Raw genomic sequence first — 26964 nt, forward strand, 5'->3', positions numbered from 1 at the left:
TGAGGGTTTTAAAAACTGTTCTTCCAGTTACATTTGCTGTGATCCGGTATTACTTGAAGGGTGGTGCAAAGATGATAGTCTCCCTCAGTTTTCCTCTCCCTGTGTAGTATAATATCAACCTAGATTGCATGATAATGGTGATAACAATAATAATAACTGAGTCTGCCTCCACTCATCACCCTCATCATCTCCTGTCTACATTATTGCAATAGCCTGCTGGAGGGTCTGCCTGACTCAAGTCTTTTCTCCACTCTAAACCATCTTTTATTATCTTAGCTTTCTTATTGTCTTATATTTTGTTGGTGTATAATCATGTCCTCTGTAAAAATATTTTAGCCTTACTATTACTAATGTGAAAATAACCATCCTCCTGTCGTATTAAGGAAATTCCTCCAATTCTTATGCTTAATTTCAAGAAAACCTCAAATTAGAAACTATATTTTATTTGTATTACCTTACTTAAATACTTTAGTGGTTTTCACATTGCTGTTTATTTAGCTGAATTTTCTGATATTGAACTATGCTTGAATTCTTGGGATAAATTCCACTTGGTCACATTGAATATTTTTGTCAGTTTTTCTGAAAGTTGAGATGGTAAAATAAATTTCCTATGCCATTGAAATGAATTAAGCTGTGTATTTTTCTCATGAAAATCAACTTCACTTCTCTAACAGCTTCTAAAACCCATTCCTTTTTTGCATTATCATAAGATGAAGACATTGATGATGAAGAGTTTTATGATGATCATTTGGAAGCATATTTTCAACAGTTAGCATCCCCAGAAATACTAAGAGAAGATCAAGAGGAACAGGGGCTTCCAGAATCTAGCCCAACTTTTAGGCTATCAAATGATCATCCCAGCCAGGTATATTTAAATCAGACTTCTTGGTTCTCTGACTTAATATTGCAAAAAAATCTATTTTACATAATATTACTACTTTCTTTAGATTTTTACTAGGTTAAGGCAACTGTTTTTTGGTGAGGCAGTTGGGGTTAAGTCACTTGCCCAGGGTCACACAGCTAGCAAGTGTGTGAGGCTTCATTTGAACTCAGGTCCTCCTGACTCCAAGGCCAGAGCTCTATTCACTGGACCACCTAGTTGCCCCTGGTTTGTTTTTTTTTTTTAACTTCATTTTCCACAGATTTGATATAATAAGAAATATGTGCCTCCTTTTGGTCTACCATATTCTTGATAAAAGCTTTGAGCAACTCACTTATTTTTTTGTTTGTTTGTTTTGTTTTTTTCTAGACAATGGGGTTAAGTGACTTGCCCAGGGTCACACACCTAGTAAGTGTCAAGTGTCTGAGGCTGGATTTGAACTCAGGTCCTCCTGAATCCAGGGCTCTATCCACTGCACCACCCTGAGCAACTCACTTTTAAATGAACCTGTTTTATGAACTTGGTCTACTTTCAATCTATCCAGTTTGCCACCTAGCTGCCCCTTACTTGGTCTACTTTCAAAGGACTAATACATACATATATTTGTTATAAAATGCAGTCTTTTAGGGAACCAGAATTTGCTCTTAATTAAGTATTGAATTGCCTGCTGCTTGTGTATATTAGGTATAGATACTTAATTCCCAGATCATCAGAGTGACAGTTATACTCTACTATTTTGAAGGCATATTTATATCTTTGAGAGAGTGGAGAAGTTAGGAAGACTTTGGTTTAAGTGTCCTGGCTCTGGCTTTCTGGTACTCCCTTTTTTATGTTGTTTCACAAATAACTCTGTTTTGCGTCCCCTGCTCTGAAGTAACAGTTCTTCCATTTAAGCTGTCACTTTGAATATAGTCAAATGAGCATGGTATGTTGTTATTAAAGGACATTTTTAAACTAACGTTTTTCCAGAGAAAGAAAGTGCCTCTTCAAAGGATAAATATATTGAAGACATACATCCTTGACTGTTTAAGACATGCACACACACAGTTTTATCCTAAAGATTTTTTTTTTATAAAACTGCATTTAACAAATCCACAGATCATAACAGTTCTTTACAGTAAAAAAAAAAGGTTTATATTGTCTTTAAGGTGTTTTTTTTTTCAATTTTTTTTTGTGTTTCTCAGGAATTTTCAGATTTGATTTTTAAAAAACATCAAATTACATATTTTTAAATTAAGGCATTGGTATTCTTTAAACAGGTAAATGAAAATAATAGACCAAGTTATAGACCCAAATCAGAAGATAGCATCTCTGTATGTTCTCTTGGAACACAAATTGTTATGAAATCTGAACTTAACTCCAGACAGTGTGAAGAGAGCCCTTTTGATCCAGTTGTCTCTGGTAGGTATTGAAATTTTTTCCTTCATTATTAGAATTCCTTTTAACTTTTCTTTTGCTTTTGTTGCTCAACTTATGTGGTTTATTATTTGGGGGAAGAAAAGAGGCATTGCTGAATTTTTGTGGGACTTAGAAAAAGTGAACAACCTCCAAAGCTTTAAAGGTAAGTATTCCTTTAAAAAGAGTGTTTGCAAATGATAATTCCTCTAAGTACTGAATTATTAAGTACTTTATTAATAAGGCTATTCAAATCAAATATAGTGCAGCATTATGAAAAAAGAAGTAGCAACATTTTTTGCAAAATTACCATTTTATGTTTTTAATCATAGTTTAGTTAGATTAGCCTAATTATCCAGTGTTATTTGTATCTGGCTGTTAAGTTTTTAGTCTTGGAAAATAGGTTTTAAGTTATATGTATAATATTAATTCTGATATGATTTTCCAAGAGCCTTACTTATCAAATCTTTTTGTCTGCAAAGTGTATTACCACTGCAGTCTGCATTACAGCCTCAGTTGCTCTATAATCCCTACTCCCCCTTACACTTAAGCCGTGCTCATTCCTGCTTTTCCCCTCCAACCTAAAGAGCAATAGGAAATTAAGATGGTAAAGCAGCTAGGTGGCACAGAGAATAGAGCTCTGGACCTACAGAATAATCAGTAAGGCTAAAGTTCAAATCCAGGCTCCGACTCTTATTTGCTGTGTAACCTTAGCCGAGTCACTTAACCTCTGTCTGCTTCAGTTTCCTTATCTGTACTTTAATAGTACCTGTCTCTCACAGTTGTTGTGAGGATCAGCCAAGATGTTTGTAAAGTGCTTTGCAAGCCTTAAATCACTATATAAATGCTAGCCATTATTGTTATTATGACTTCAGTGTATTATGACATTATTAACAGACTAATAAATTTATAGGATAGTAAAATTAATCATGAAACTTAAACTTTACAACACTGATTTTTTTTCTTGTACTTTGCAGAGAATGAAGGCTGTATTGAAGAGGGTAAAAGAAATACAGATGATGTGCCATTGTTTTCTTCTAATACATGGGGAATTGAAAAAAACGGACCAAGGGAAGAAAATGATACTTCAGTATATAATCCTTCAGTGGATAATGTTCCGTATTGTGAGGTTGGTCAACTTTGGTTTCTTTTTCATTTTTTATGGGGAAAATATTTGAGTGAATTACTTTTAGGTCATTCAGATGAAATAAGCTTAAAAACTATTTTGCTCAAATGTTATACCATCATGTTATAGCCCCGTGTCCAAAATTTAGACATATTTAGCTCTCACTTTTTAAAAATAAGTTTTATTGGTGCCTTTTGTCTTTGTTAGTCATTTCAACGCCCTTCCCTATCCCCTTATTATAACTTCTCTACTGACTTAAAAACAAAAAAATCTAATAAGTAAAAACATCTGAAATAGTGACTATTTATTAGCATATACAATAATCTGCCTTAAGCTGTCCTCTTCCTCTGTTATGATCATGTGCAAGACATATTTGAATTTCAAAGTTTTCCTGAGACTTTCATTGGTTTTTTAGTTATTCAAAATTGGATTTTCTTTTAGTAATGTTTTCATTTACATAGTTTTAGTGATTGTATATGTTGTCCTTTTCATTCTGCTAATTTTACTGGGTTTTAACTTACACAGATTTTCCCTTCTTAGAATTCCCTCTATTCTTCATTTCTTTGTGCACCATACCCTAGCTTTTCTGATTCATTTCCCATTTAATGATAACTTACTTTGTTTCCACAAAGAGTGTTGCTGTAAATATTTTATTATATATTGAATTGTTGATTCAGTCTTTGACTTCCTGGAGTATATGAACACTACTGGCACTGCTTGGTTCAAAGGGTGTGGAGCTGTCCTCTCTTTCAGCTTTTATCTTATCTCAGTGGTATCAACTTTCTAACCCTAAATGTGTTTTAAACTATGTACACATATATGTACACACACATGGACTTTGATTCTTTATCTTTATAATAATATAGCCTTATTTCCTAGTATATTATGTTGCAAAATATGTGGATACTTTTTTATGTGTTCTTTTTATTCTCAGTTCAATTCTGTGATATGTATTTTTAGTAGTAGTTCTATTTTATAGGTGATGAAACTGGGTTACAGTGAAATACAGTCTAGTCACTAAGTCACTTTAGCTCTGTGGTATCTTTTTGATCCCTTCCCCCTAATATTTTTTGGTACCACCCTAATTAAGACCTCATGCCTAGATTGGATTACTCTTGTTTCTTTAGCTTTTAGAATTTTTGTCCCCTCCATTCCTGTACTGTTACATAAATGCTAGATTAATTTTCCTAAAGCACTCTTCATTATGCTGCTTCCCTTATTCAAAATTAATGAATCATTTTTATGATAGAGTTCATATAGAGTCTGAGATTTAACTACTCTTCATCTCAGTAGGCGCTCTACAAAATAAATAGTCCTTCCTTAATTTTTGGGCCAACTTCAAATTTTTTGAGACCTTCCCTGATTTGGCTTTTTACTTCCCTTTTATACACAAAATATGTTCTTTCTCGCTTTTGATCCTCTTATTTGCCAGAGGGCAAAGCTCAGGTCTTTCTGAGTCCCTGGTGACTAAGCTACCTTGCTTTATGTAATCTAAAAACTCCTGGGGCAGATTATGGTTCTGTCCCATAATTTAGCACTTCACTTAACCGTGTCTGGGACCTGACTTTGAGCAAAAAGGTCTTTTGCCACCTAAGTTAACCTCACAGAGTCCTTGCACTAAAGCTCATGTACTTCTTCACTGGAGATGTCCTCACTCAAAGCTTGTCTTCTCTTAGCTTATCAATTTATTAAGTTGGTTATAGATTTTCTATCCCCTAGCACATTAGAAACAGCAAATCAGAGCAGAGAGACGTAGAAGCAGGTACACTATTAAAGCAAGAAGTAAGGAATGACAGCTGCTAAGGAGGGAAGAGAGAAAAATTGAAAAGCATATGTAAGATTGGTCTAACAGTTCATAGGTGAACCTCTTATCATGGCGCTATAGCTTTTTACATTGTTCTGAATGCCAATTATTTAGAAAAGTTTACTTTTTATACTATATTGATTTTATTGATAAAAATACTTTAGTTTAACTTAGAAATTTAGAATAACCAATAGAAGACTTCTGTTGCTTTGGGTCTGTGTATTCTGAATGATTTGTGGAAAGAGAAAAGGTTATTAGGTATCTTAATAGAGGATGTTCCCACACTGATTAATGAGAGATCTAGTTAAGGATTTAAAAAAAATTAAGAAACTTTGCTGTATGTGAATTTAGTGGATTTCATCAGTGTAGACGTTTCTTTTGTCAGTACAGATCCATGTAGAATTCTGTAGTAAAATGAGTTTTGAATTTGTAGTCTGACGTCCTGGGGTCTAATCTTGACTTTGATACTTAGGGCCTCTGTGACCTTGGGCAAATTAATTCCCCTCTTTGAGACCCAGTTTCTGTATCTGACAAAGGAGGTGAAAAAGATGAACTTTGAGAACCTTGTTTTAAATTTGTGATGCTATTAATCTCTTTTTGGAATGTTGACAGTATCTTCCCAAAAATCCTTCATAGAAGATATATCTACCTTTGTATACAAGGCCTTTCTTTAGACTTTGGAACATTTTGTAACAGTCATTGTAGCATTCAGGCAATTACTTGCTCTTGCTAAATGATTGGTCCATTCCTTTTCTGATAAATTTCTTAAGTAGCTTTTGCTCGATTCTTGAGTTCAGTTCACCATTGGTAATACGTTGTAGCTTACAGATATCTGCCATTTGTCTCTCATTGCTTCTTTGGTTCACTGGCAGTTTTGATTGTGGTGGTTTGTGATTAAGAGTCATTGATGGAATATTGGTATTACTATTTAACTGACTTGGATTTAAAAAAAAAACAAACCCAAAACACTGCCGCAGAGGGGATATTGTTGCATTGTAGACAGTTGATGAGTTTAGCATAAAACTTGATCTACTTTATTTTTAGGACACAGATATTAATCAAGGTAATTTTGATCTTCACCCCTTAAAATTGGGGGTACAGTCTGCTCATCAAAATAATATAACTCCTAAAATATTCATTGAAAAAAATGTGGATACACATTCTGTGGAACTTCTTGATAATGGATTTAGTCCAGCTCATGCTTACTGGTCACCTACTAATGAAAGGAGAATTTGTGGGAATTGGAACTCCGGTGAAAAGAATAATAAAGGTAATTTTTTTGTTTTAGAAATCAAGTGTATATCAGATATTTCACTGATAGGCATTTTAGTGCGAAGCGTACAAATAGATTTTTTTGTCTCTTAATATCACACAAAGCTATAGAGAATTTCAATGAGCCTTAAAAAGATGACTTTTATGTTCTACCCTGTCATACCAGAGTAACAAGTGTAGTTTTTTATAGATTTTAAGATGATTATGCCCTTCTAGACGCTTGGGACACAAGGACAAAAATGAAACTATTCTTGGCTGCCTCAATAGGTTTACAATCTAATTGAAGGCAATAGTATATACATTTATTATAATTGTTTACAAGATAGATACAAAAAGTTTTTGATAGGTTACTTTATAAAAGGGCTGGTATAACTCTCTAAAGTTCTGATTTTCTTTTTCCAATTCAGTAACTTTGGTTAAATGCCTATTTCATTTTAAACACTGGAGTTGCGTAAAAATTAAAAACTGACGATTTGTGTCCTCAACTGATCTTTTTTTTGTGTGAGATATATGAATATGTTAAACCACAGAGCTAAAAATTTTTCCTTTAATTTTAATAGGCTTTCCTAGGATTTTTCCTCCATGTTTTAGTTATGTATCTTTTTCCTAAGCAGGTTCCAAGTTTTGCCTTTATTATGCCTAATTTTACCTACTCCTCAAATAGGAGAGTACTCTACTGATAAGAGTTTTAGAGCTGACAGAAATCTAGTCACTTTATATGTTTCATTTCTAAAAATTTTATTGCCAAAAGGAAAATATACTCTTACTCTACCCAGATCTGTCAGAGGTCATCTACTGTGAAACACATTCTTCTCACATATAATCCAAATCTCACATTTTTAAAGGGTTTAAAAACTTTTCAACTTGTTCTAGAATTTTAAAGATCTAACCTTTAAATTACTTCCTCTGTCATAAGGCTTTTGGTGTAATTCAAATGATTTTTCAGAAGGTGCTCTACCACACAGTGTGGTCTATCAAAATGAGGAAGGTAAATGGGTGACTGATCTTGCCTATTATACTTCTTTTGATGAAGAACAAGATTTAAATCTTTGTAGAGATAATGAAGTAAATGAAGAATTCAGAACTGGATGTAAGTATGTATTATTCTCTTCCCCTCCTTGCGGGGGGTGGGGGGGCAGCTCATTAGAGATGATAAATGTGGTACATATTAACTGTATTTTCTTCAAAGGTGTTTTTTAGTAGACTTAATAATTTGATGCAATGAAGTAAAAGGTTAGGCTTTAGGATTTTTAACTCTTAGTGAAGAGTTTTTAAGTGTAGATCAGTACTTTTCTTCTTTCAATTACAATGATGAGAGTTTTAGAGCTAACAGAAATCTAGTCATCTCATATGTTCCAGTTCTGAAATTTTGATTGCCAAAAGGAATGTGCATTCCCTCACATTAAAGATACCTTTCATATCACCACTGAGAAATTGTTAGAAAATAAAAATTGCATTTTAATGGAAAATTAGTTTCATTTCAATTCAAAATGTTTATTAAGGCCCCATTGTGTATAAAACAGAGATAAAAAGATGAATAAGACAGTTCCTGCCCCTAAGGACTTTGAGGTTGATAAAAAGTTTCTAAAAGTGTTACAGACTAAAAATTAATCTGGTTTCTTCAGACATATTAAAAACTTTAATAATAGGGTTCTAAATTTTTTTTTAAAGGGCACTTGGGAGCTATGTGACTACTTGCTTTCGTTAGGTTCCTTCATTATAGCATTGTGGCAAAAGTAGTGAGGAAATGTACTTACCAGGGGATTTTACAGGATCAAAATGATCTTACTTGAAAGACCATCTCAGAGTTGGAAAGACTCTCAGATGTCATTTATTGCTAATGTTACCTGACGAATGGTAGCCTAGTATCTGCTTGAAGACCTTCAGTAAAGGAGAACTCCCTTCTAAGACAACCTTTTCAAATTTGGACAGTTCTGATTATTAGGAAGTTATTTTTTTTTAAATATCAAATTAACAGCTTTCCGCTTGTACCTGTACTCATTGGGTAGAACCCTGGGTTCTGCTCTTTGGGGCCAAGTAGAACAAGTCTAATACCTCTTCCATGTGGATAGACCAAAATACCTTAAGACGACAGCTCTCTTATCCCCTTCTCTACCTCATCTTCTCCAGGTTAAGCATCTCTAGTTTTATCAGTTTTTCCATTGTGTGACATGGCCTCATCTTCCTTGCTATGATGGTCACCCTTATCTGAAAATATGTTCCACCTTGTCAATGTCCTTCATAATATGTGGTAAATGTGATACTCTGGATGTGTTCTGTAAAGTGTACAGAGTACAATCACCTTTCTTGATACTATGCTTCTTTTGATGCAGCCTAAGCTGGATTAGCTGTTGTGACATACTGTTGACTTTATTGAAATTACAGTTCACTAAAGTCTCCAGAACATTCTGATAGAAACTGTCGTTTAGCTACTTCTCCTATATCTTGAACTAGTGTAGTTAACTTTTTGGCTCCAAGTGTAGGACGGTATGTTTATCCCTGTTTAGCTAAATCCTTTTGGATCCTTACTTTGTCATTCCTGTGTTAGTTATCCTTCCAGCTTTATGCCTTCTGAACATTTCATAAGTATTTATGAATGACTTGTAGTCAAGTCATAGATGAAAATCTTAGCTTAATAAATTTTTATTCATTGATTTATTTACCACAGTTTGTTTAGCCATTCCCTAGTTGATGAGTATCTACTTTGTTTCCATTTCTTTGTTACTATAAAAAGTGTAGTTGTAAATATTTTGGTATATGTGGGAACTTTATTCTTATCAATGTGTCTCCTTGGAGTAAACCTGGGATTTCCAGGAGACGAGGTATAGACATTTTACTCACTTCATTTGAATAATTCCAAATTGCTTTCCAAAATGGTCGTGCTGATTCATATAGCTCTACCAATGCACCAGCATGTCCATCTTCCCACAACTCCTGCAGTATTGACACTCCTTATGTGTTATTATTGCCAATTTTCAGGGTGTGAGGTGAAGCCTTATTGTTGTTTTAATTTTCATTTCTCTTATTAGTAATTTGGAGAATTCTTTCATGTGGTCATTAATAGTTTGTAATTCTTCCTTTGTTCATATCCCTTGACTATTTAATTATTAGGAATCATTTTTGTTCTTATGTTTTTCTGTTAATTATTTATGTATTTTGAATACCAAACTCTTATCTGAGAAATTTGATGGACTCCTCCCTCCATTTCTTATCTTAAGTATATTTATTTTGTTAGAAGCTTTTCAGTTTAATATAATTAGAGTTATCTCTTATCTTTTGAAATGCCTACTTTTATCATTATTATTTTATGTAGTTCTGGAAAGACAATAGAAAGACAGTGTCTAGAAGACAATAGGAAGGTATTAAAGGTGTAAAGATAGGAAAGAGAAGATGAAACTGTTCCTATTTGCTCATGATATGATGGTTTACTTAGAAAATCCTAGGGTATCAACCAAAGTCATTTATTGAGACTACAATTAATTATGGTTTCAGACTACAGAATAAACCCTCAAAAATCACCATTTCTATATAACAATAACAAAACTCAACAGACAATATTAGAAAGGGAAATTCAGGGACAGCTAGGTGGTGTAGTGGATAAAGCACCAGCTCTGGAGTCAGGAGGACCTGAGTTCAAATTTGGCCTCAGACACATGATACCCACTAGCTATATGACCCTGGGCAAGTCACTTAACCCTGATTGCTAGCCAAAAAAAGAAAGAAAAAAAAAGATCCTTAATATTATAGGAACTTATAAAAAGGGGTAGAAAGCAAAGAAAGAATTCCATTCTCCCATGTCTGCAATATTCTTTCTCTTTATCTCCTGGTTTCCTTTAAGTTCCAACTAAAATCCCATCTTCTACAGGAAACCTTTCCTAGTTCCCCTTAATGTTAGTGCTTTTCTTCTTTTCATCATCAATTTAATTTTTGCATATCTTGTTTTTACATAGTTATTTGCTTGTAATCCCTCCTATTAGATCAGGCCTGCACAACATGATCTGCGGGCCATTTGTGGCCACCAGAGCATTTAGAGTGGCTATCACATGACCAGTGGCAAACAACCATTGTCAGTCTGATGTGACAGCTGCCTGAAATCCTTTGGCGGGCACAAGCAGCCCTCGGACCATATGTTGTGCAGGCCCACATTAGATTGTTTTTATATCTTTTATTCTTTATATGTCTCATTTTCACATAATTATTTTTTTGTAGTCTCTCTTCTGTTAGATTGTGAACTCGTTGGGAGCAAGGATTCTTGTGTTTTTGTTTGTTTGGTTTTTGGAGGTGGGTGATTCTTTGTGTCCCCAGAGCTTTAGCACAGTGCTTTACACATTTATAGGCACTGAATGTTTGTGACCTTGACTTTAAGAACCTCATCATTCCCTTAAATTATTGATATGTTAAAGGCACATCAACTATAATATTTCATTTGAGAAGTGGGAGATGCAAGTTAGTGAAAGTGCAAGCCAAGTCGATTGTAATAACTTCATAACTGCTATAGCACATTTACCACAACTGAAGTTTGTTATGATAACCATAAGTCACAAAAGCAGTTAAGCAAAAAATTCCAACATTTTTTGAAATTCATAGTTGTGCTTAGTTCTTCAGGAATACGAAGACGAATAAGACAAAGTCTCTGTCCTCTGTAAGTTTACAATTCTGTAAGGCAGATGAGACTTCTATACAAATTTAAGGCTTCATGTACTAAATGTTTTAAGAGGGACTACTACAGGAGTTTTGTATGAAAAGTTATATTCTAGCTGTTGGGGAGGCACTAATCTAAACTTTGTAGGGATTTCATCAGGTAGAGACAAGAAAGGCAAAGTGTAGACGTGAGAGAACAAAACCACGGGGATTAATTGGGAGCGTAGGTATAAGACCAATTTGTTACTGCTTAGGGTAATTGAAGGTAAGTAGAAAGTGTAGACTGGAACCAAACTGTGGAAGGCCTTAAATGAAAATAAGTTTCGATTTTACTTTGGGGACACTGAACAGCTGCACACATTTTACAAAATAGATGTTTTTTAAAAATATAATTTGTCAGTAATGAAGCTAATTAAACTTATTTTTAAAAACTTGAATGTTTTTGAGAAGAGAGTAATGTGATCACAGTTAAGCTTTAGGAGCATTACTTTGGTAACATTATATGGTTTGGATTGGAGTCTGGGGAAACCAGAGGCGTAGGAGAATTGCATAGGAAACCTTTAATAATCCATACTAGAAGTTGTAATGTGCTTTTATGATTGTAACCCCATGTCATATGAGGTATTCTTAGCAGCTTCAGTAAAGTAAGTAGGTAAAATGGTTTTATTTACTTATTATGGACGATGAAATTTCACTTACAGGCATTTATTGCCTGATTTGTAAATAAATGCCATGTAGAGATAGGATTTGAGATATTGCCTTCTGACTCCATAAATTTAGTCCTCCATAAATTTAGTCCTTGTTCCATTTTAGCTTTTTTACCCAAATGTGATAGCGTTTAACTTCAAAAGCTAATGATTCACGGTTTCACACGCCATACACAATGTATATAATGACATTTTTTGGATACTTGAACTAGTTTTATTTCCGTAGCATTTTTCTTTGTCAAGTAACATACAGTTTTGTAGATAAGTACTTGTTAGCACCATTAATATTGTTTTGCCAAACTATTTTTAAGCTGAAGCAATGGCTTTGATTGCTCAAGATGAAGAAGAATTCGAAAAAGAACACAGATTTATGCAGGTTAGTAATTTGTTTCAAATGGTTAGTAATGGCTAACATTTATATAATGCTTACTGTGTGCTAAGAGCTTTACAGTTATTATCTTGTTTGATGCTCATAACAACACTAGGAGTAGTTGCTATTATTATTATTCCCATTTTACTGATGAGGAAACTGAGCCAGACAGAGGTTATGTGACTTGCTTAGGGTCACACAGCTAATAAGTGTCTGTGACTGAATTTGAGCTAGTAAGTGTATATGACTGAATTTGAACCTCAGATCTTTCCAACTCCAGACCTAATGCTCTGTAAAAATGTTAGTCTATTCTTACTAGTCTAAATGAAGGTAAAACTTAAATTCCCTTTTGAATAAAAATTTTAATTTAATGCTTTAACACTTTCAAAATACTTTTCCCCAAAACTCTCTTAGATGGGTATTATAAATATCATAACCTTGTATATTAAGAAACTGAGGTTCAAAAAAAAATGAAGTGATTTGCCTGTAGTGTCACATAGCTAGTGTCAAGTCTTTGATTAAAACCTAGATTTCTCTGGGCAAGTCACTTAACCCCAATTGCCTCACCCAAAAAAAAAAAAGCAAAAAACCCTAGATTTTTTTTCTGATTCCACATCAGTAATCTTTTCAGTGTTCTACAGTGTTTCTAGAATGTAGTCAGCATAATTTCTAATGGGACCATGGTTATTGCATGTACATTGGAGAGTATCAAACCAAGCCCGTTTTTACTCCTTTATACTTTGAATATTTTAGGGTTCTTTTTGCAGAATAAACAAGTGACTGAACATGCTTTTAAAATTTCTTTGCAGTTCAGTTCAGATTGTCATGAAAATCTCTATATGGTATTTCTCTAATTTTTAACTATGCTGAAAATAGAAGATTTTTTGATTTTAATGCATTTTCCTTATATAAAGAATTTTTTTATTAATGAATGTGATTATACGAAACCCAATACCTTGAGGCTTGCAAGGAGATGAGAAAAAAAGATATGCCATTGAATTTAAATATGCCTCTGTTCATTTAGGTTTCTTCCTCTTACTTATTTTTGACTTTGAAGAACAAATTACTTTACAAAGATCTTTAGAATTTAAACACTCTCCTAAAATTATTTTCTTCATAGGAAGAGAAAATAGATCTTCAGAACACTTCAGGTGCCCCAGGGGATACATCATGGAGTGCATCTGTTAATTATAATCTGTTGAGGAGATCACACACCACATCAGATATGACTGGTGATGATGCCAGTTATTTGCGACTCTCTTTGGGGGAGTTCTTTGGTCAGAGATCTGAAGCACTTGGCTGCCTTGAAGGGGGTATTAATGTGAAAAGGGTATGTATAAGAATATGTGAAGAAACATCAAAGTAGCCAGAAAATATGCTGTTAGCTGTGCTTTTTATAGCTGTCTACTTACATACTATACTAGATGATAGTCCATAATCTGCCTCAAACTTTTTAAAGGTTTATCTTTATTTGTATTTTATAGCCTTTAAAAACTTATATTGCGTTGTATTCTCATAGAAGGAAATTCATTCCTGCTTATAGAAATCAAAATCCAAGGTTGGAAAGAAGGAACATTTTGCATTATTGAAAGAATTCATTTAAAATTCATTTCAGCAAACCTTCATTATTAAAAAAAAAATAAATTGCGAACTTCCTCTAAAATCTGACAGTGAAAACATGCCACAGGACTTACAGGTGGCTTATAATCTATTTTTAAAAAACTTGAAGGATATCAGAATTGCTGTATTGCATCCAAACCTTACAATGAAAGCTTGTTATGTTATACAAAAAAAGTTGTATGATTTTTGCTTAAATGAAATAATTTTTTTTTTGTTTTTGCTGTATTTATAGAAGTATTTAATTTGGGACATTTGTAGGATACTGTGCTTTCATACATAGGTGATTTATAAGTATTTGAATTGAAGAGTGTTCATTAAAAGGGGATAGGTTATGGCTATCCTAAGGCAATAAACACTGGGTTTTGTTCTACTGTAAGTTAGAAGATAAATATTTTTCTTAAATATTTCAAAAATGTAATAATTCTTTGGATTGATGTTAGTTGGTGGTTGGATTCATGAACACCTTGTTGGCTGTCTCAGAGCTACTGGGACAGACTGTAAAATTACAGTGCAGTATTTAGCTCAGACCTTGTAGAGCAGATTGCCTAAAGCATAGTGAATTTTTTTTTAATAAAATATCTCCTCAGATATTAAATTCACAAAGCTTATCTGTCAATTTAACATCATTTTTTCCTACCTCCATCTGATTTGAAACTTGGCTTTATTACCGTCATCAGCTCTGGCACTGATTGTCAGGACAAATTTTTTTCTCTGAGCAAAACTATTTTACAACTTCAAATGAAGTCACTAAAAACTGGATTTATAGTCAGATTTTTTTTTTAAATAGCAAATACATTGCTTTGTATGATCCCAGTTTGCAAGACCAGCGAAATGAATGAAACTGCCCCTCAGACCAGACTCTTTATTGAATTAGCAGGTGAAAAGAAAATACTTTGAATTCGTTTAGGGTGAAAAGGATATTCGCTTTTGCTCTTTGTTTCTGGGTCTTTGTGAATTTATTGATGAATTTGTATTTGATGTGCTTTTTTCCTCTCTTGAATGATTAAGATACTTGAAATAAAATGTTTGAAAAATAATTGCTCTAGGTGGTAGAACAAAAGAATACTGCTTAGTTTAATGCCCCTGTTCCCCTCTCCTTTTCTTCCCTAAGTGCCAGCCAAATAGTACATTTAAAATCAAATAAAACCAGTAATTTGTTAAGTGCCTACTGTATATCATGCCATTTTATGTAAAAAGATATGTGAATATCTATATATATATATATATATGTGTGTGTATATGTATATGTATATGTAAAGTGAGCGAGAGAGACAGAGAGCTTGCGAGCCCAGAGTTAGGATGACAAACAAATATGAGTTTTATTATCTTATAAGGGGAGAATTATTTGAACTTGATTTAGTTTTAAATGGATGAAATAGAATACAAAATTATAAATAAGCTTATTAGAATGATAACCACTACTATAGGAGTCAGGGAAGGGCTTTATGGAAGAGATAATGTTTGATTTGGTTCTTCAGGCATGAGACAGGAACCAATAAGTGAAATGAGTAAATTGAGGAAGAAGTACTATCATGCATTTCGATTAGTGTTCTGCAAAGTGGGAATAGAGATAAGTGGGATTATTTTAAGGAGTTCTTTTTGACCTTGTGAACAAGGCATTTATAAATGGGCCATCAGATTGTGAGATATGTAAGTGGCATTGTACAAAATGCTTTTCTGTAGTACTAGTTGAATTGGTTACACATATATTGTAGAGAATTATTGTAGGATATTGTAGAATATTGTAGGATTAAGGAGAGGAACTGTCAAATACAAATCCATCAGTAAATGCACATAACTTTTCAGGACTGTAAAGCAAGGTATATCAAATTGAAATCACGTTTCGGTGAAATATGGTATGATTGAGTTATTTAAAGGACATTTTGCTTGGAGGGTTGGGCTTGATGGATAAGATTTCTGAACTACTTTGTAAAATGAACTGCATTGTAGTAAAATCTCCTAGAACATTATGGTTTGAAATTTAAGAAAATAACATGTCCAATTATTTTGTAGCCATCGTTTGGTTACTTTATTACATCTCCAGAAAAAAGAGAACCTGTAGCTCTATTGAGGGAATCTGATGTATCAACAGACAATTTAGAGCAAGATCAAGAGCAGCATGTTCTCTTTTCAGGTAATGGTTGAAGTTTTGGGGCCTAATTAACTCTTAATATTGTAATCTTAACAGTTGCTTTCACTCAAGTCCATGTTTTGTTAAATATTGGGAGAGACAACTACTGAACAGTCTCTCTTTTAAAAATATTCAGTTTTCCTTTTCCATACATTAAAATTTATTTAAATTAATTTGAGACTTTAAATCTTAAATGCTTGTTGATTAATTGGACACAAGAAAGGTTTGCCTTTAGGCTTCCCAATCCCCAGATCCATATTTCCTTTTAGAAATTTGTGGTGGCTATTAGTGGCTTCAGTCATTATGGTAGCTAGATTATAGTTCTGGTAGCAGACTGTATCTGCATTCTTTGCCTCGATAAATAATGAGGGGTTCATCCTTAAGTAGGTTGACCACTAATTATATGGTAAATTCTTTGGTGTTAGCAACCCCTAACACAAAGGAAAATGTAACATGGACCTTAGTCTTACTGTAATCATGTGGCTTCTGCAGTGGTTGTGACAGAACAACAAATAAGGTAGAAAAGGATGGTGAGAATGAGTTTTTGATCATCTTATGAATCTTAAGGGTTGATATTCTACATGTGAGGTCCATGTCTACTGTGCAGTAAGTATGTGTGTTTGTATTAATTTGCTTAATCTTGACATTCTTGCTGTAAGTAAAATGAGAAGATGATGGTTCAGTGGCCTTCCTTGAGAGACACAGGAATTGGCAGTTGGTTTTTATCACATGTCTGAAGGCAAAAATAAAGATAATTTCTTAGTAAGCTTAATTTTCTCCTCTTGCAGTTTCGTGAAATGTTTCTTGAGAAACATTTATAAAAAGACTTTCATGAAGATAATTGCAGCTTATTTGCCAGTTTCTATGGCACAGGGTAGTGAGATAGAAAAAGTACTCAAAGAACTCAAAAAAGTTCCTAATGTAAATCAACATATACTTTAATACTTGGTAACTTGAATGTAAAGGTATGGTTAAAAGGGGTTGCTAAAAATGTTGGAAAGTATGTCTCAGGAGTAAGAAACAAAACAAGTTGGAGACTTAGACCTCACAGAAACCCCACCTATTGTGACTATTTTCTTTAGAAAAATTTGGGAGGTGCTAGACATGGCTTGCACCAAATAACATGAAGAAAATAGATCATATTATAATAGAAAAGGAATGATTACATACATGGAAGTCATTTCCAAATTGACTGTGTTAAACCTTCAGCTTATAAGTGAAAGCTCAAAATCAATACCAACCAAGTTAGAAGAATAAAAATGAGAACATGGGACATGCACTTGAGCCAACTCTAGCCTAACCTAGCCTAATTTGAGTAAAGTCAAGCTTTTGATGCTTGAAAGTGGAAAATGGACAAAGCAATTGACATCAACATAGACTTATTGTTTCTTAAGGAAGTTGTCTGAGTAAATAAAATTATTACCATAAGTGAAACCAAAAGAGCCTTGAAACTTCCTTAATGAACATGAACTCCTTCCCTAGGAGAGAGATAAAAGCCAAGCACTTATTGATTAAATGGCTTCTAAGTGTTAGGCTCTGGGATTGTTAAGCAAAAATGAAAAATTTTTTTAAATGAAAATGTCCCCAGGGAAATTGTGTTTCATATATTATGGGTCCTTAATAAATACTATGTAACTATATTTTGTGCAGTGTAGTTCATTGGAAAGTTCACTGAGTTTAGAGTCGTTAGCCTTGAGTTAAAGTGCCAGATCAGCTGCTTATGACCTTGGGCAAGTCACTTAACTGCTCTGGGCTTCAGTTGCCTCATCAGTAAAATGAGGCAGTTGGACTAGATATCATGTCAAGTCCCTGATAGATCTATCCAAGTCCCTACGTATTCTCAGTAGGGACCCATCCCACTTTGATCTAGTTAAAGATATTGCTACCATGGCCAATGGGATCTTGAAATTGAAGAATGGAATGCAGTCAAAGGTGAAACTTCATGGTATAATGGGCCTACAGGAGCCAGAGAACTGATCGATTCCTGGATCTGATAGTAAGATAAGTTTTGTGACTTCGAACAAGGCACTTTGTCACTGAGGGCTTGAGTTTCATTACGTGTAAAAAAGAAGGTATTAGGTCTTTAAATTGTATTTATGGCTATAAGAGTCTATAAACTATACCTTATTTAAGTTCAAATTTTACTTATTTAAAATGTTTGAGCACCAGTTGTGCTAATTGTTGTGTGGGTTATAGAGCTGTATAAAAATAGTCCCTTTCTTCAAGGAGTTTATAATCTAGTAGGTGAAATAAGACCAGAAGATCAACCAGGGAGAAGGAAAGTAAAGCAGAAACATTTAAATGCAATCATTTGGAATATTTTTCTGTGTCATCCCTTTTCTGTGAATAGTATGCTTATAATCTACATGTACATTACGTTGTTTCTAGTAATTGGGTGTAAATTTATTTAAATGATATTATAACTTCATGATAATCATTAATAATGTCATACATTAGTTGAATAACAGTGTTTATAGGAAAGTGCTGTGCTTTAATCATGATTCTTACACTGCATTTATGTAAGACTTAACAGTTGTAAAGCATGGATTACTTTAATTTGAAACTTTTTTCTGGGGATAGACTAAAATTCATATTATTATATAACAGACTGTAGAGTCAGTTCCCCCCAAAACAAAACAGAATAGGTCTTAACATCAGCTGCTGTCTTGTTTATTGCCTCAGTTCATTCTTATTTTGTGAAAGATAGAAGTATCTTTTTTGGCAGTAGCCATTTCCTTTTGTCTTCACTGTTATGGATTAACTATATTAACTGTTGTTTCTACATTACACTGTAAATTTTAAAAAGTTTTTTTTTCTTCAGAAGACGTAGAAGAAAAATCCAGGGAGCCATTATGTGATGGATCAGCTACATTTAACATGAACGATTTGGAGATTACTTCACAAATAGATGAAAATGATAAGATTTTTAAAGGAAGAACTGAGGTATCTTGGTCTTTTTATGAATAAATCACATTTAAGTAAAGTTTACTTACTGCTCTTATGTAGAAGTAATAGTTGATACTCATTTTTTCCTCTCCCAAATTATCTTTAGTGATCAAAGAGAACAGTTAGGTTAGTTAAATGTTTAAAATGTGCATGTTTTAAGAATTTATTTTATTACTTGCTTGCACATACTACTTTGTAAGCATGCTCATTTCTGTATAATGTAGATCATTTCTGATTTTTATGTTATACTTAATTCTATCAGTTTTTGTTGGCATCCCTGAGAGTTGTTTTTTACCATGATTTTATTTAATGATGAAACCTAGAACTTGCTTAAGTCAGTGGCTTATTCCTACCTAATTGTGTACAGGCTAGCTTTGAATGACTTCATACATACAGGAATTCCTAACCCATATAACATATCACAAAATAAAATCTGACATGCTGTGGAAAATTAAGTCTCTGTCATAAAAATGTGCGTTTATTTAAAAAATAGTGTCTTTTTTCCTTCTCACCTATGTACATTCTTAGCAGTGGCCTATTTTGTCTGCTCCGATGGCTGGCTCTGGCTGTTGGCATACTTTTAAATTTGTTCTTCATCTGAAGCTTTGAAGGAATCAATCATAACCTTTGTTTAAGTGGCATTTTTCTCTTGCTGGATTTATTGCTTGTTTTTTTTTTTATTGAAATTGTTTAGATTTGTAAATCTCTTTAAGAACTTATGATCGAAGCTGATGCATAAATGCTGATATTTTACTGGGCCACTTAGATGTTATATACAATTGATTCATAGAGGCACTAACTCTCTTATAATGATCATATAATATTTACATATATATGTACATATACATTTCATTTGAATTAGTTTACCTTGAATATGATTCTTTTCATTTTTTTAGGACACTTTGGTCAACAAAAGCAACAGTGAAAGATATGAGGACAAGATTTCTGATTGTAGTGACACTATACTCCATATAAGTACCATTGCTTCGGCTATTGATAATGCTTCAGTGAGTGCTGATCCTTCCCAGTTAGCTGCTATGATGATGGCACTTTCAAATAAAAGCAAACAACAGATTTTTCTAGAAGCTAGTAATAAAGAGAGGGACTTTTCTTTTGTGAATCAAATGTTACCTAGTCATTTCGAAAGTAATGGAACCAATACATTTGATATGGAGAAATACCTCAAAAAAACAGAAGTTAGTAGATATGAAGGCAGTTCTGATAAGTTTTTGAGAACTGGGTTATCTGGTACCTGGGATTTATCCTTAGCCAATAAACAAACTACACAAGATTTTCTTGAAGTAGATTTACACACTGACAGTGTAAATGTAAGGGAACCAGAAGAAAACCTAGATGTTATTTTTAATAAAGAAACAGAAATAGTGAGTCAGGAGTCATTTGGTGCATCTCATTTAAGTAAAAATATTGAAAAACACTGGGGTAACAAACAGTGTGTAGAAAATACTCCTGATAAAATAATCACTAAACATTTATCACCCAAACAAATCTTGGGATTTGGTAGAAGTAATATAAGAGAATCTTTAGTGGATGATACTACAGAAAATGAAAGGTCACTCAAAACTAAATCTTCCTCATTAAAGCAGATTGCAAGCAAAACCACGAGCCCTCTAAATTCACTCCTTGCTAATGCGGGTAGAGAGACAGTTGATAAGATGTTTGCTAGTAATGACAAAATACCAGATGTTGGTAGAGGTGAAAAACCTACATTGATCAGCACCCCAAAGCCTAGTAGTTATTTGCCGGTGAGAAATTCTACCACGACATTCAGCTGGACATCTGTAGAATGTAACGAGATACATGATAGAGAAACCCAAAGGCAAAATGAGAACAATTGTGAGCCACACAGCAGTGACAAACATACGACCTTTGAAAAATCTTCTGAATTTTGCCTCCAAAATATTGGTAAGTGTTTTTGTGTGCACATATGTGTTTGTGTTATGTGATCGGTTTCATCACATTTCATAGTGGTTTTTTTCCTGTTTTCATTGAGGAACAAACCATTGTTTAACGAATTTGAAAAACACCTCTCCTGAACGAGATGCACAGTGTTTAGAAGATGAACAGTTTAGCTTTAGACCTTCAACTTCACCACTGATTCATTCTTCTCCTAGTGAAGTTTCTGAAACACCTATTTCAGGGTAAGTATTTTTTGAAGTGTAGAAATTGTTATCCTTATATCCAGCTTTTAAGAATATAAATTGAAAAATGTACATAAATTTTGACAGATTCTTTAGTAATAAAAGATAAAAGGGAGAAAATTTTGCCTAATTAGTAATCAAAAGTGATTTGATAAACAGCTAAGTTTGATTTCCAAGATTTAATTGGTTTTCGTTCACAGTAGTTGAACTGTCCCTGTACTATTTGTAGATCTGTGCCAAAACATGGTAATCTCTAACTTGAGGAGAAAACTGAATGCTTCTGGCCCAATGTTCTTAATTGATTCTTGTTTTAAGTGCAGCATTAAGATATATCATTTCATGGATATAACCAACATTGTACATATATTCTACTTAGAATTGTTGCACATTCAATTAACCAACATTGTACATATATTCTACTTAGAATTGTTGCACATTCAATCAGCATTTTAGTTTAAACAGATTACAGAAAAAGAGGAACCTTTTTTTTTTGCAGTGTGATATTGCAGGTAGGTGGCATAGTGGATAGAGCACCAGGCATAGGAAAACCTCAGTTCAAATTTGCCCGCAGGCACTTGCTAGCTGTGTGACCCTGGGCAGATCACTTAACCTTGTTTGCCTCAATTTCCTCATCTGTAAAATGAGCTGGAAGAGGAAATGACAAACCACTCTAGTATTTTTGCCATGAAAACCCCAAATAGGGTCATGAAGCTGATAACAAGTGAAATAACTGAACAACAACAACAAAAATTAAGGAGAGCACTAGGCATAGAACAAATTCTTTTAAACCCTATAAGTGTTCTTTTTTACAAATAGGATTCTTTGGGTCATCAGTTCAACTTTTCTTTTTTGTACTAATGGAAAGAAACAGTATTGCACAGAGTTAAAAATATATTTTGATTGTAGAACGAAATTTTAATTTACACATTTTTGGGGGGAGGGGTCAGTGGGGTCTTATCTGGGAATTAACAGGATTTGAAGCAAAATGAAGTGCTTTGATTTTTTTTTTTTGATCATTGCAAAGAATTGAAAGCCAGTTAGATGCCCATCAATTGGGAATAGCTAAACACATTATGATATATGAATATAATGGAATCTTACTGCCACATAAAAACAAATATGAAGAACTCGGAGAAACATAGGAAGAACGTGAACATTAATTTGAGTGAAATAAGCACGAGGAAAATAATAGACAACTTGACTAACAGTGTAAATGAAAAAAAATGGCAAAACAAAATACTCCTTAATTATACAACTGAACTTATTCTCAGTGAAGAATTGAGAAAAAGGGCACCTCCCTTTTTTTCATTGAAGAGGTAGGGGTCTTTGGATGTGGCATGTTTTGTCAGATGTGGTTGATATTTTTGTTGATTTTGCTGAACCATATTTTTCTTTTCAAATCCCTGTTACCAGGGAGGTGTGAGCAAGATTGAAAAGGGGAAAAGGATATGTTTGGAAATAAATTTTAAAAATACCAGGTTTGAAAAAAAGGAAGTGCTTAGGAACATTCTAAATGCACAAAATAACGAGCACATAAAATTTTAGAAATCCTATTAAACATTTGAGTTGCCTTATCTTTTAAGAATACCAGCTTTGAATCAGACTCAATCTTGGTTTAGTTTTATTTGGCTTGACTCCACTGGAAAAGGAAGAGTGGGAAGTTGCTCAGAGCTGAGTTTTCTGTAATTGGACATTTTAAAATAGAAGAGACTAGACCACTTGTTGAACCTGAACCTGTTTTAGAGTGTATTCCTGTTCATGTCTAATTTGCATTAGATGGTTTCTGTGAGGTCCCTTACAACTCTACCTATTCTATGTTGTCCTTTGGTTAAACTTAGTACATACCTGTCTTTGATATAGTTATTTTGATTTTAAGGTCTCTCCTAGTAGTTGACAGATGTGAAGAAAATTTAATAATTTCTTGTCATCTTCCTTAGTTCCAGGCTGTTATTATGATAATTAAACCAATAAAGGAACTAAGTTAAAATTAAAAAATTAGTCAAATTAAAGAGGCTATTAAAGTCACCAAGCATCTTTCCTAATCATTTTGACGATGGTCTTTTTGAGTTCTGAGAATTTGTATATGATTCATATTCTGCTTGTTTGTGTTTCTAGAAATGTAAATATTAAAGATTTTGACATATTTTTACTATACAGGTTCTTCTGAGGTACTATATGATTAATACTTCCCAACAACTGAAAATGCTTGTTCTAATTCCCAAATCCCTTTTTGAAGTGTATTCTCCATTTGTCCTTTCATTTTGACAGTGTTATTAAAGGATCACTGTAATGGACCAGCATATTTATTACCACTCTATGTTAACTTTCTTTACATTATTTTGGTAATTGTTATACTCTTTTGGCTCTTCTTCCTAATCTCTGGATCATGTCATGTTTCTTTAAATTTTTTCGTACTTGGCATTTCTTGGAGCACAGTAGTATTCCATTTTGTGTCTGTTACAACTTAAGATAATAAAAATAGTAACAACTAGTATTTATATAGTGCTTTAAGGTTTCCAAAGCTACTTTACAAATATTTAATGTCATTTGATCCTCACAACAACCCTGGGAAGTGGGTGCTATTTCTATCCTCTCCTTAACAAAATGGAGGCAAACAGCTTAATTGACTACCTCACGTCAAGTAGCTAGTAAGTATACGAGGTCAGTTTTGAACTCAGGTCTTCTTGACTCCAGGTCCAGCATTCTAACTACTATACTACCTAGCTGCTTCTCAATCATAGATATAGATTGAGAAGATCCACAGAGGCCATCTAGTCTTAATTTTATGGACAGATTTGTTTAGCCATTATTTACTTGTTACATTTATTTTTGCTGTCAGAAATAATGCAGCTGTACAGTTTTTTGGTACTTTGGCATTTTTTCTTGCTGTCAGTAAATTCGTTGGCATATAGTTTCAGTTACAGTCTTAGTCGTAGAGACTGTAAGTGTTTGAAAAGGATATAAACAATTGAGTAATTTCCTTTACATGATTCTAGATAGTTTTGTAGAATGGTTCAGCCACTTCGCAACCTCATGAGCAGTATAATCAACTTGTTTGTCTTCCTGTAGCTTTTCTAGCAGTTTTCCCGTTTATAATATTTTTGAGCTGTTAATTGCACTTTTGCATTTTGCCTTATAGTTGTTATTTATGTACATATTTTCTCTGCTCAAAAGAAGGCATTTGAAATGAGGCCTTAGGAAATGGTCTTAATCTCTGTTGATTAGATATCATATACTGTACCTGCTCAATGAATATTAGCAAATTTTGTCCAGTCTGCTGCCTGAGTACCTACTGATCAACAGATTTTCCTAATCCAAGTTTCTTTTGCCTGTTGATGCTGTGGACTCATTAGTAGCAGTGGTTTATAGGAGGTTAGGCTCACTTGTTGGTACCTGGTATTTTTGGAAAAAATTTTTAAAAACCGTAAATAGTTAATTTATGTGTAATGAAATGATTGCTTTTTATAAGTGGAATTTATTGGTAATCTGAAGCTTTAGACAAAAATTTTTATTCAGCTATAGAATAGGAATTTTAAGTGCATTTACTATAAAAGAAGTAATTTGATTTACCCAAATAGATTACTTGTATTGTCCTTGTTTCTTTCAGTTGAGTCTTTTAAATATGATGAAGATGACATAGTAATAGGAATTTAATTTTAATTTGAGGCAATTTAAAGAAAACTTGGTAGTTTAATAGTTTTTGTCTCACTTTTACAAAACTCAGTTTGTATTAATTACTGTTTAAAGAGGTTGTAGAGATTCAGGAGATGTTGCACTTTTGAAATGTGAATAGGTAAGAAAATAGCAGAAATTCTAGGGATAGTGAAGAAATATCACATTATACTTCATAACACTTAGGTTTTCCTTTTTTCTTTCAGACCTGAATCAAATTTTCTTAGCTCATCAATTCATCTTCAGAGACCTTGTGATAGTACATTACCCCAGTCTGTATGTTCAAGTCCTACTATGGCTAGGTTAACTTACGTCTCTGTTCATGAGAGCTCCTTTCCTTCTACAGCAGTTGGTGATACTTCTGAGAAAAGTCAGGTAATACATCTAGCTTTTAGCGGTCTGAATGCTTCATGGTAGTTACATAATCACTGTTTTATATCTAAAATCACAGACTTTATAGAATTCTGGAAGTGGAAAAGACCTTAAAGATCATGGAAATGGTGTGTGGTTCATATATAGTCTCCACAGAGAAAGAAAAGCATTTGAAATACAAATGTGACAGAAAATTATTTGGTTTGGAAAAGACTTAATTCACATAGGTTTGAGCTGAATGCCTGTTTTACATGCCAATTTATACATGCGTGGCAGCACAAATGTATGTTTTTTGTAGTGTATAAATTTTTTAAAATGCAAAATTAGTCTTCTCAGTTTGAAAATTTTAATGTGGAGATGGTGTCTGATGCAGGGACTACATGTGTATTTATCTAATGAACTCATATAAATATATGAGAATAATTTGACTTTATCATAATATTTCTGTACTTTGTTTTTATTAAAAATTTTTTGTCACATTTAGAGTGATGTTCCCAGTGAACTGAGTACAACAATTGTTCGAGCCAGTCCAACTCCTTTGGAAGAGCAGAGTGTGGAAAATGTCAAAGAGAAGATGCCATTACAAAGCAGTGATAAAGTCTCAAGTGTTAATTCAAGCAGCTTGGATAAGAACATAGAAACATATCAGTCTACTCCTGGTGGCAAAATTGAAGATGCACTATCAAACTCTAAAGTTTCTGAACACTTTTCCCTTAGAAGTGCCCCGCCATTCCCTCATGAATTGGGCCAAGTAATTGGGCCTTTGCCAAGCAAATCATGTCTCTCCCATCCACCTTTGTCAACTAATATAGATAAACCTGTGTCTTGCCAGGACTGTGTGACCCAAAGTCAAGAATTAAGCTCTACAAATGTATTACCACCATACACCGGTTTAAGCAGCCACATTCCATTACCTCAGAATACTTCAGGTGACCAATATGTGCCAGTTTCCAGCTTTAATTCTCAGGGACTTGCTTCTGAAATGCAGGCTTTGTCTGGTGCGGTTCCCACACTCCTTAATAGGAATTCTCTTACAACAACATCATTTAATGCACAGCAGTATTTGGGACCTGTATCAACAGGAAACGTTGCTTTGCCTCAGTATCATATTGGCAGCTCTACAGTTTGTGGTCATTCAGGAGGATATCCTTGTACTGCCATTGCGGGAGAACACATTCAGAATTCTGTTGCAGTGGGAATGTGTTTAGGACGAAATGTTGGTCCTGGATTATTGGGTCCTAGCTCCCTTTGTAATGCTCATTCTAATACGTTAAATCAGAATCTTATAAGTACTGCAAAACCATTTTCTGGGCCACCCGTTGGAACTTATGGAATTGAACTCTGGGAATCACGAATTGCCTCAGGGTTTGGTAAGAAACTTTTCATCGTTATGTTTGTTTTTAATGTAGGATAAGAAATGAATTGTAGAAAGAGATTGTAAAGCTAAGTCATAGAATTTTTATGTAGGAATAGACCTTCTTGCACATTAAAATTTTTTAAATTACAAATTTAATCGTTAACAAAACAAACGGAGCATATGGAATAAAAACTATCCATAAGCCTTTAAAATATAATGGACATCTTATGAGTAGAAACAAATGAACAATGGACAAAAATTATCTTGCTTTTTTTTCTATCTTGAAATTCTGTTTCTTATAAACTTTTTTTCTTTTAGAGTTGCAATCAGTGTGTATATATATGTACGTGTACATATATATGTACTTATACATATATACATATATACATATACACACATTATTTTGATTCTGCTCATCTTTTTACATCCCTTTTAGTATTTTTGTTGTCCTTATATTTTATATAAATTGTAATTTTGTATCCAGTCTCTAATTGCTAGATGTGTTATTTCTA

The 26964-nt window shown here is 33.5% G+C and overlaps 1 protein-coding gene across 6 annotated transcripts in view; it reads left to right on the forward strand.

Annotated features, from left to right (window-relative positions):
- CEP192 (centrosomal protein 192) overlaps window positions 1–26964 on the forward strand; it is a 132984-nt gene that overhangs the window by 29223 nt on the left and 76797 nt on the right. For 4 of the 6 annotated variants that reach the window (XM_027852362.1, XM_027852366.1, XM_027852367.1 and 1 more), the window contains exons 7-19: window positions 711–865; window positions 2140–2281; window positions 3253–3404; window positions 6250–6475; window positions 7424–7567; window positions 12137–12201; window positions 13316–13525; window positions 15829–15949; window positions 18768–18889; window positions 19789–20815; window positions 20904–21051; window positions 24930–25098; window positions 25580–26465. In XM_027852362.1, the coding sequence (XP_027708163.1) occupies window positions 711–865; window positions 2140–2281; window positions 3253–3404; window positions 6250–6475; window positions 7424–7567; window positions 12137–12201; window positions 13316–13525; window positions 15829–15949; window positions 18768–18889; window positions 19789–20815; window positions 20904–21051; window positions 24930–25098; window positions 25580–26465 (3567 nt within the window). The remainder of the gene's footprint in view (window positions 1–710; window positions 866–2139; window positions 2282–3252; window positions 3405–6249; window positions 6476–7423; window positions 7568–12136; window positions 12202–13315; window positions 13526–15828; window positions 15950–18767; window positions 18890–19788; window positions 20816–20903; window positions 21052–24929; window positions 25099–25579; window positions 26466–26964) is intronic. The other 2 variants (XM_027852364.1, XM_027852365.1) reach the window with 2 other exon arrangements.

The sequence above is a fragment of the Vombatus ursinus genome, unplaced genomic scaffold, assembly GCF_900497805.2.
Source record: "Vombatus ursinus unplaced genomic scaffold, bare-nosed wombat genome assembly UNPS02009573.1, whole genome shotgun sequence".
Taxonomy (NCBI): Eukaryota; Metazoa; Chordata; class Mammalia; order Diprotodontia; family Vombatidae; genus Vombatus; species Vombatus ursinus.